The sequence below is a fragment of the Erigeron canadensis genome, chromosome 1, assembly GCF_010389155.1.
Source record: "Erigeron canadensis isolate Cc75 chromosome 1, C_canadensis_v1, whole genome shotgun sequence".
In the NCBI taxonomy this organism is placed as follows: domain Eukaryota; kingdom Viridiplantae; phylum Streptophyta; class Magnoliopsida; order Asterales; family Asteraceae; genus Erigeron; species Erigeron canadensis.
The window spans coordinates 1,625,657-1,636,448 of record NC_057761.1 but is presented as its reverse complement, the minus strand read 5'-3'; the positions used below and the strand labels follow the sequence as shown (position 1 = coordinate 1,636,448).

General features: G+C 35.1%; 1 protein-coding gene across 1 annotated transcript; it reads left to right on the top strand.

The window, feature by feature from the left end:
• The first annotated feature begins 3,263 nt into the window (after positions 1-3,263).
• Positions 3,264-9,835, top strand: LOC122597923 (cysteine-rich receptor-like protein kinase 2). The gene is made up of 7 exons (XM_043770516.1): positions 3,264-4,116; positions 4,313-4,426; positions 4,536-4,675; positions 7,907-8,117; positions 8,201-8,435; positions 8,747-8,897; positions 9,042-9,835. Exons 1-7 carry the CDS (start codon positions 3,354-3,356, stop codon positions 9,363-9,365), a joined length of 1,938 nt encoding a protein of 645 aa, XP_043626451.1. The 5' UTR covers positions 3,264-3,353; the 3' UTR covers positions 9,366-9,835.
• The last annotated feature ends 957 nt before the right edge of the window (positions 9,836-10,792 follow it).

Genomic DNA, 10,792 nt, shown 5'->3' with positions numbered 1-10,792 from the left:
AAATTATTTATTATAATTAGCTACCTAAATATTATCCTACTACATAACTAAATATTATCCTACTCATACCGTATAAGATTATAAAATTATTAGAGTTCCTATATATTCAGGATAGGATTATCGAGCATGACTATCATCATAAGATGATCCCTTCCCACTTTCCCAGATCATTCATGAAATTTACATCTATATTTGGGTTATTTTTTTTATTACCATAAAAGTTTAATATTGAAAAACTCCAACCTAAAATGCTAAAAGCTTTGATTTGCAAATCCTGCAATTCACAATTAACAAGAAACAGTGAACTATATGTAGTTATGTACGTACTCAGCTCAAAACTCCAAAGTCCAAACTATATACAATAAATTGGTTTGTTGATAGAGCTTGAAGAGTTAAAGGTACGTATATACGTTTTTTTTCTTGATTTCTAAACATATTCATTGTTTAATTAATTAACTGTATATGACCACAAGATTTTTTCCTATTATTGATTAAGTTTGTTTGTATTACTTTCGATGTGTATCTTATATCAGTGTTATTGTTGTTAGGTACTCCGTATTAGTTTACCTAAAAGATTTATACTTTCTGTAACTAAACAATAATCATTACAAAATATGTTTAATATTTTTAATTTAAACACCAATTTTATTATATATTTTTATTTATATAACAAAATATAAAATTTAATAAAAATAAAATAAATCCGTACATCGTACGGTTATTAAATACTAGTAAAGTGATATATTAGGATAATGATTATTAGAGTTTTTAATTTATAGCTAATCATAAGCGAGAGTCAATTTAATAAAATTGAGCGATTTGATTGATTAATAAGTCATTTGTTCAATTGTCTTATAATATATATTAAGATTAAGATTATAATATGTGTTTTGATGTATAATTATCTTTATTATATTTCAATAATATAAACGAATGTCCTTTTTGTTCATTTGACTGGTTTCGTCATCAAATTATATAATTTACCAAATATTTAAAAAGTTAATTATCTGATTATGGCTATATTAAACATCATAATCAATTCCAAACACTATAATTTTACATCACATTTTATTACAGCAAATTATCTGATTCTGATTATACAAATATAATAATCTATTTTCAAAACGCATTTTCAAACACCATCTAAGAAACCAATCCCATAACACGGTTAAAGAAGTCAAAAATAGCAGCCATAATAGTCACTAACAAGCATCAACTGATTAGTTACAAATCAGGTCCTTTTGACAAGCGGAGAAGGGATGAAACTGCACCACTAAGGAGAGCGGAGTTTATTCACGTGGACGGCAGACGAAGAAGGGGACGACCAAAGATGAGGTGAGAGGATAGATTAGCGAAGGATCTAATAGAACTCGGCCTGTCGGAAGACATGATGTCGGATAGGACGGCATGGAGAACTAGGATTAGAGTAGAATAGTAGGTTAGGCTAGGACTTTTGGGCGACCTAGACAGTCTTCTTTTCCCATATTGCCTTGCCAAAGGAGGTTTGTGAGGGTTTGACCTAGAGAAGTGGCTTAGCTATGCTACAGAGGACTTGGACGTGACAGGAAGAGTGGTAGGTAGATGGAGGTGGAAGTACGGAATTCCGAATGCGGTAGAGGAGCTTCCAGGTAGAGGATGTGGAATGCGAGGGTAAGGCATATGGGTTTTAGATTAAGTAGACTTTTTTTTAGACTTTGGTTCTCTGTGACCTTTTGTAGGGGTTTTTGGCCTTGAGTCTCAAGAGGCCTAAACCGAGGGGGGAGGTTACTCTTGTGTTTGTTTCCCCCAAGATGGCTGTCAGAAGACATGACCAATGAGAGTTTATCTAGAGGACTAGGGGTTTAGGACTAGTTTATTGGTTTGGAAGAGCAGGTGAGAGGATTAAGATTAGGATAGCCAGGCGGCCTAAGGTCCTTTTTTTTCCATAGGTTGTTTAGAAGTAGTTACTGCCTTGGCTCAATCGGGATCCTTTCAGGTTTTGTCATTTCTTATTTATATGTATGTCACTACTTGTTCGAGTTACGTATTAGTTTGCTACTTTTATGTTGTTTAATATGTCCAGTATGGTTGCTTTCGTATTTGTATTTGTATTGTCATACATGTTTCTAAGATATCGGTAGGACGCATGATGGATAAAAGTTCAACCCGCATAGTAGCCGGACCCAGCAGACAGGTATTTCTTCTTTTCAGATTCTCTGGGACAGGATTGATTTTCTAAACATTTCTCATTTTCCGTCTTGCACTCCCTTGTGGCCGGAGGTCCCTATGGAAGCAGTCTCTCTACCTTTGTGTAGAGGTAAGATTGTCTATAGCTTACCTCCCCCATACACCGTGAAGGGATTGGGTCCTGTTGTTGTTGTTGTTGCAGGTCCTTTTGACAAGCATTGAAGATTCGTTCCAAAACTGGTCCTTTTTCTAACAGTTCAGCTCACCAACATGCCAAGACTCAAACCGCTTCATTCGTATGCATCTAAAAGTCCAATATCAATCATCAAATCATCGACTTAGCTCCAAATGGTCATGTTTTCTCCATGTACCTACACAAAAGCTTATGTAAGTACTAAGTAACCATTATAACATGATTGATGGCTTAAAAAGCCAACAAATGAAGGATATTAGTCAATAAACTATAACACGAACTTATATAATTTGACTAATATTATATGTTAAAATACAGTTGGTCTAATAATTTATCGATCAATAACTTTTGATTTTTTTAAATTGATTTTTGATTTCAAATTTTGACAAAAATTTACAATTTTTTTTTATCTCTAATTTACACTTTTTGACCAATAATTTCAATATAATAAATCAAGAATAATACCACCACGTCGAGCTGACATGTGTCTAGTATATATATCAACTTCAATGTTTATAAAAAGCAATATAAAATCCAAATTAGGTTTTGTCATGGAAAATCATCCAGTCCAAAGTCTTTTAACTTTGAAATTTCTAACCCGGACATTTTCTCTTGTATTCCTTACCTCATTAAAAACCTGCTATTCTAGACCGGACTATTTCAAGTCTTAAAATAAGACTTGAAAATTTCCAACCCATTTTAACTTGTATTCCTCCAAGCCACACATAGTTCTATAATCAATAATTTGTTTATGTTTTCTTTGTTTAGTATGATCAACCTATTTTGATTCTGGTTTAGTATCATCAACCTATTTATCTTGTATTCCTCCAACCCATTTTATCTTGTACTTTCCCAAGCCACACATAGTTCTGAAATCAGTATTTGATTCTGTGTTCTTTGTTTAGTATGATCAACCTATTTCGATATCGTTTTATTTATTACTATTAAACATCATATGTACTTCTGGTTCTGAACATAGCTTCTGCAATAGAAGATGGGTAGACCAATACGTACGGTTGTTATGTTCATTGCTTTGATCGTGATTCTATTATTACTAGCATCTAGATCAGAGGGGGATGCCAGAGCCCAAACCGTCAAGATGATTTGTGACGATGGGGAAAACAATCAAACAAATTTGCTCTCAAACTTTGTCAGAGTATTTGGAAGACTTAGCAACCAAATGCAAACTTCACATAGCGCAACAGAATCAGAAGGAACAAGCCCCAACAAGGTTTATGGTCTTTCCCAATGCTATGGTGACCTCTCTGTACAAGATTGCCAATTTTGCTATTCCCAAATGCGGACTTCTCTTCCTGTTTGCTATCCAAAAACTGGGGCTCGAATTTACTGTGATGGCTGCTTTATGCGAGTCCAAACTTATAGTTTTTTTGAGGAGTATACGGGGCGTCGTGACGCTATAGTTTGTGGGAATACAACAAGGAAAAGTACCATGTTTCAAAACTCAACACGGAAGGCAGTGATGGATGCTGTGACGGATGCATTAAGAAACCGTGGCTACTTTTCTAGGGAAGAGGTGACAACGGCTGGTTCTAATGATCCAGTTTATGTGCTGGCAGAATGTTGGAAAACTTTAAGTCCGAGCTCTTGTAGGGCGTGTTTGATGAATGCATCTGCATCAATAACAAACTGTTTGCCGTGGTCAGAGGGGCGAGCATTGAATACTGGATGTTTCATGAGGTATTCTGATACCAATTTTCTTAACCCGATACCAGCCACAAGCAACTCTAGCAATAGAGGTAACAATCATAATACTGAATCCAACTATAAAACTATTTACTTCGGCTATCTTTTCTTTCCCTAGTATGACTAAACCAATATACGGAGTCCTTCACTTACAATCAATTGCATGCTAAAGATGTTGAAATCACACGAGTCGGCAGCATATAAGCTTTCTTCAAATCCCTGAGAATGTTTTAATAACGAGTTTTGCAGGGAAGATAACTGCTATTGTAGTTTCAACAATTAGCTCTACGGTGGTCTTCACAGTTGCAGTAATGATTGTGATATATATCAGAAAACGCAGATATATACAGCAGAAAAGAAAAGGTATATATGCCAAATAAACATCATGCTTTTGGACTTACTACAACTTTAGTAACGATAAACATAATCTATAAATATCGTAAGCTAAAAAAAAGGTTGCTAAATGTTTCAGATTCTTATGACGTGGAGACCCTAGCTGCAGTTCTTACGGATACTACCTTGAACTTCAAATACTCCACCGTTGAGATAGCAACAGGAAATTGGGACGAGTCCAATAAAATCGGACAAGGTGGATTTGGAATTGTGTACAAGGTAGTATTATAATAAATTAAAAAACACACACACACACACACAAAAAGATTGCCAGAGGTGGCAAAATGGGTGTTTCGGGCAGGTTGACTAACCGGTCATTATGGCGAATTGGTATGGCTTGGTCTGATGACTTGACCTTGTTGAGATACAAATTTATCAATCCATGGAAGTGTCGATATGTAAGTTAAGGGGTCTAGAGTGTCAAGAATAAAGTCTATAACCGAATGGAAGTTATTTTCGGTTAGACAGTTAGTTAGTGAAGGGAAGTGTGTTTAGGAAAAGTTGTGTCTATTAGAAAGTCATACCAATTAGTGGAGAGGTATGATGGTTCATAGTGTCTATTGGAAAACTATATATGTGTGTAAAGTCCATTTGTAAAAGCGTGAAGAATAAGAAGAACGCGTCGTGCGTCCAAGTGTTGTGAAATAAGAAGAAAAGTTTAGTATTGTTATTTCGTTCAAGGGACCAAAAGTGGCATCAGAGCCAAGGTCGTTCGAACCAGAGAGAGACCAGCAACGATTCAAGAGGAATCGTTTTTGAGAAGAAAGACAGAGACGAGAGTGATTCAGAGGAATAGACGAAAAAACCGATCAAGTGAAGATGGAATTTGAGAAAGTAAAAGAGAGAGAAGACTAAGAACAAATTGATTGAGGGAATCAATTGACAGATTAAAGATCGAATCAGATTAAGAAAAGAAAAGAGAGAAACGGACCAGTTATTCAAAGAAGAAGAAGCCGCCGCCGCCGCCGTGTGCTTGCCGGAGAAGACAAAGGAGAAGAGTAACCGTCATAGAAATCGATTAACCACCACCGCAAGAGAAAGAAAGGAAAGCCTGATTACCAGAAAACGTTGATTAATCATTCGATTTGAAGACCAGAATTGAAAGAAGAGGGATTGGATTGCAGCCCTAAATTTGTCGCTTGAAGAAAGAAGGAGAAGAAGCATCAGTTTTATTTGGAAATAAACTCAAAAGGAGCGTGTTTTTTTTTTTTCAAAGGGGCCGCTGCTTTTCTATTGGAATTAAAAGGGGCATCTCTTTTAGTAAAGCCCACGATAACTAACCAAAGTTATGTTTGGGCACAAAAGATTGGAATTGGGCTGTAGTTAAGGGTTCGAGGCTGGAGCTTGAGGTTAGGATTAGGGGTTGGAGTTTTTTTTTCAACTCTCTTTCTACGAGCTTTTATTTTAAAGGCTTTTTGGGGCTTTTAGGATTTTTTCGGGGCTGAGGATTTTGATTTCTTTTGTATTACCAAACAGGGCTATAATTTTCAAAGTAGCTTATTTTTAAAAGCTAAGGGCTTTTAAGCCCTTAAAAGTCCCTAAAAACCACTTACCAAACAGACCCCAAGTAAACAGGTTCTATATCTTTTCTACATCCTTAACTTTATATTTATTAGAAGAAGCGGATATAGATATAAGAAACTAGATTTTGCTATTGCAATTTGTGTAGAGTTCGGTTGAAAATTATTGTGGTTGGACAGAAAGATTTAAGTTCGACTATTAGACTTATATTGGTTTTAGAAGAGAACCAAATCAAAAAGATATGTCGGGAGATAAAAACGAAAACAATAATCATGTTGTTGCCATACCGTTATCATCGTATCAATGTCCAACTTTAAACAATAGAAATTATACACTATGGGAATTAAGAATGAAGATACTTGTGGCAAATGGAATATGGGATTTAGTAGAAGGAACATGTACATCAAAAGAGATCGATATAAAAAAGGCTAGTTCTGCATCTACATATCTATTCTAGGGATTGCCTGAAGATTTGCAAATGCAAGTTGCGGGGTGTAAAACAGAAAAGGAAATTTGGGATTCATTAAAGGCTAGATTTGTTGGGACAGAAGATGTTCAACAAGCGCACTCGCAACAATTGAAATCAGAATTTGAGAGACTCGTGATTAAAGAAGATGAATCAATAAATTCATTTGCCGGAAAGATGATGAGTATTATTACAAAGGCTGCTACATGTGGATTGACATTTGATGAACAAACAAAAGTGCAGAAATTACTCAACGCAGTACCAGATAAGTTTATACCAATAGTAGCAACCATTGAAATAGTTGTTCATTTTAAGAAAGCGGGAAACTTAAGACTTATGAAGAAAGGCTTAAGTTTAGAAAAGAAAGTGGGGAAGATAATAGTGGGAAGTTGTTGTTCACGCGCCAAGGGAATGGCAGAAATTATGAACGCAACTATGGGAACAATAGACGAGGAGATGGTAATCAGACAAGAGGAAGAGGTCAAGGAAGATTTGCGAGAGATAACAAGAGTGAAGATAGTTTCGATAGATGGAAGAAAAGCCTGGAGATCAAAACTATCCAAGGAGACAACTTAAAGACATACAATGTTATTATTGTCAAGGTTTTGGACACTTTGCTGCAAATTGTCCAAAACCAAGCCATAGAGAAGAGAAAGCAAACCTTGTGTTCAAAGATGATGAACCAACGCTATTGATGGTTACTACTAAGGGTGAAGAGGATACAACATCCTTAAAAGAAAATAAGAGAAGGAATGGAATTTTCATTGAGAAGAATGAAATTCCAAAAGAAAAATTAGACGACATAAGGTCAGAGATAGACACTGACTTGAGAAGTAAACTAGAGTTTTGGAAGTTTGAAATGCTTCAGGGGTGTAAGTAACTTTTACATTTTTTCTATTGTATGAATGTAACTTTCATTTGGTTCATTGTATGTAACTAACTCACTAAATTGAACGATTAATGTAAAAGTGTATACGTGGTGCACCATATGAGTTGTCACGTAAAAGTTTTTGATTGGTCAACGTAAAAATTTTACATTAATCGTTCAAATTTAACGGGTTAGTTACATACAATGAATCAAATGAAAGTTACATTCACACAATAGGAAAAATGTAAAAGTTACTTACGCTTCTAGATACTTAACCCTTAATAATACACTGTGCGTGACTTTTTCAACTAAATTTGATCTTATATCAGGAATTACCCATTTGACTCTGACCATTTTGGCCCATTTTTCTTTCCCTATTTTCCGCTAAGATATTCTATAACTTAATCCATATATGACCCTCTAGATATGATTGTTAACCAGAACTAGCTAATTCATAACTACATGAGTTTATATTGCCACATCTAAGATTGTGTATGTGAAGTCTCAACAGATCAAAACCTTTTGGTAGCATAGATGTTATTCTTTTGTAGTAAACCCCTTTATACTACTTACATTAATCGATAAAATCTCTCAGGGTGTTCTTTTCGATGGACGGGAAATAGCTGTGAAGAGGCTCTTCTTAAACCATAAATTGAGAGCAGCAGATTTCTACAATGAAGTTAACTTGATCAGCAGCGTTCAACACAAAAATCTGGTCAGGCTGTTGGGATGCAGCTGTTCAGGACCTGAAAGTATTCTTGTATATGAATTTCTACCAAACATGAGCCTCGACCGCTACATTTTTGGTAATTTTAGATATTTTCATATGATTCCAAGTTCATAAACTGATGCCTTGTGACGTTATCATAAAAAATGTGAGCTTCTGCAGATGAAATAAAAGGAATGGAATTAGGCTGGGAAAAGAGATTTGAGATTCTTATTGGTATAGCAGAAGGCCTTATTCACCTTCATCAAAATACCATTAGTCGAATTATTCACAGGGATATAAAAGCTTCTAATATCCTGCTAGACTTGAGGTTTCGTCCCAAAATAGCTGATTTTGGGTTGGCCAGGTCTTTTCAAGATGACAAGAGTCACATCAGCACCGCCATTGCAGGAACACTGTAAGTGTCTCATTTTGTAAACCTTTTATCAAAATGTAATCTAAAGCACGCCTTAATGAGAAAAATCTTTAATAATGTGCTAATATCAAATATTTAATAATAACAATGCTAAAGGGTAAATGGGTGAAAATCTTCTGGTCCCATGAACCATCTTGCTAAAAATAATTTCAGCCAAAACACATGCACAGATATAGAATGCGAATTCTTTAATAATAGTTGATTGTTTTTATTTGGGATATCATTTAGATATAAACGAACACATGCACAGATATAGAATGCGAATTCTTTTCTAACTTTTTTAATCTCACCAGTGGGTATATAGCTCCAGAGTACCTAGCCCATGGTCATTTAACAGAAAAAGCCGATGTCTATAGCTTTGGTGTGTTACTGCTTGAGGTTGTCTCGGGAATGGAAAACAATAGCAGCAAAATTACAGAATATACGGACAGCTTAGTGTCTACTGTAAGTAAAACCAGTACGTAGCACAGTAACATTCTTTGTTCACTTTCAGGAAGACGTAAATTATAATCACACATATCTATACCCGAAGTGTAAGATAGACATCGCACATCTAGTCAAATATAACATTTATTTTTGGATTAGCAGGCATGGAAGCATTTCAAGCAAGGGACAGTGGAGAAAATATTTGACCCGAACCTAATGATGCATAAATATCCTAACAACAATTTCCAAAAGGATGCCAAAAGAGTGGTACATATAGGACTTCTTTGCATTCAAGAAGCTCCATCTTTAAGACCATCCATGTCAGTGGCACTAAGAATGTTAACAAAGGATGATGAAGCGTTACCTGTCCCCTCTGTTCCACCATTTATAGACGAGGAAACAATGGAACTCAACATAACTCAAACGTTACTGGATTCTTCGGTTGCTACAGTTTCAAGCAACCGTTCATACCCGAGGAAACCTTAGCTGGTAATGAAATTCCTGAAAGAAAAAGTGTTAGGTTGACAAACTAATTACAACCAAAAGTTTTACAAATATATCTCCAGCCAATCAAATCAAGTCATTTTTTTTCTTTCTTCTTTCTCTCTCTTAATAACATGCACATGTTTGTAGTCCCTGAAAACATTAGTCCATCTCTAGCCATCCACACCCATAAATATATAGGAAGCGAGCTTATCAAATGGAAGCAAATAAAATGAATTAGCTAGACGATAAAGCCAGGTTGAAGAAGATCTTGTGCTTTTGATATCGGGGTTTGCTTCTCCAAACGAACGTGCCACACTTAATGATTTTCTTCAAGATATGGCGAAGTATGATAAAATAGCACTCATTTATTCACTCATTTTTTGTTGTATATTCAACCTTCTTTCAGCGATTTTGAAGCCCGAAGTTGCTGAAGCAATCCAAACCTCAATCATCCAATGAGAAAAAAAATTGCGCTGAAATATAAACTTTATGTTTTATGCTTTATGCTTTATGTTTTTATCTGTTATGTTTATATTTTGTTGTTTTTTATACTTTTGATCAGTAATAAAATTGAATGCTAAGCTTCAGAGCATCATGAAAAATTTGGTGTTTTCGAATTTTTAAGTTATTATCTGTCAAAACAATTTAAGTTAGTTCTAATATTTTACTTTTAATCTAATAAAAGTTTGTTTGATGGCATCCTCCGTTGTTAGACATCTTGCAACGATAAGCGATCATCCGTTCTAATATTTTATTTTTAATCTTATAAAATTTTGTTTCACATTTAGTGCATTTTTGTCGGTAAGAGATCATCACACCAAATTAGTAACTTACTGTATTTAATTTTTCTCTATACCAATATATAGGGAAAAGTGAAGGTGGTGCTGTTATGCATCCAACTTGGGTTATGCATCCAACTCGGGTGAAATCCCTCTCTCATCATTAAGAGTGTTCAACACAAAAATCTAGTCAAGCTGTTAGGATCCAGCTGTTCAGGACCTGAAAGCATTCTCATATATGAGTATCTACCTAACATGAGCCTCGACCGCTATATTTTTGTTAATTTTCAAAGTCTTTAACTGAGCTCATGAAGTTGATTAATTGAGATGTAAGTATAAAAATGTGAATTTATATAGATGAAACAAAAGGCAGGGAATTACGATGGGAGAAGAGATTTGAGATCATTATCGGTATAGCAGAAGGCTTGGTTTACTTTCATGAAAATACCAAGAGACAACATTATACATAGAGACATTAAAGCTTCTAATATCTTGTTAGACTTCAAGCTTCGTCCCAAAATAGCTGATTTTGGTTTAGCCAGGTCTTTTCAAGGTGATCAGAGTCATATGAGCACTGCCATTGTGGGTACACTGTAAGTTCCTCATTTTGTTGTGATCTTTACAAGACCAAAAAAGAACCAAAACGAG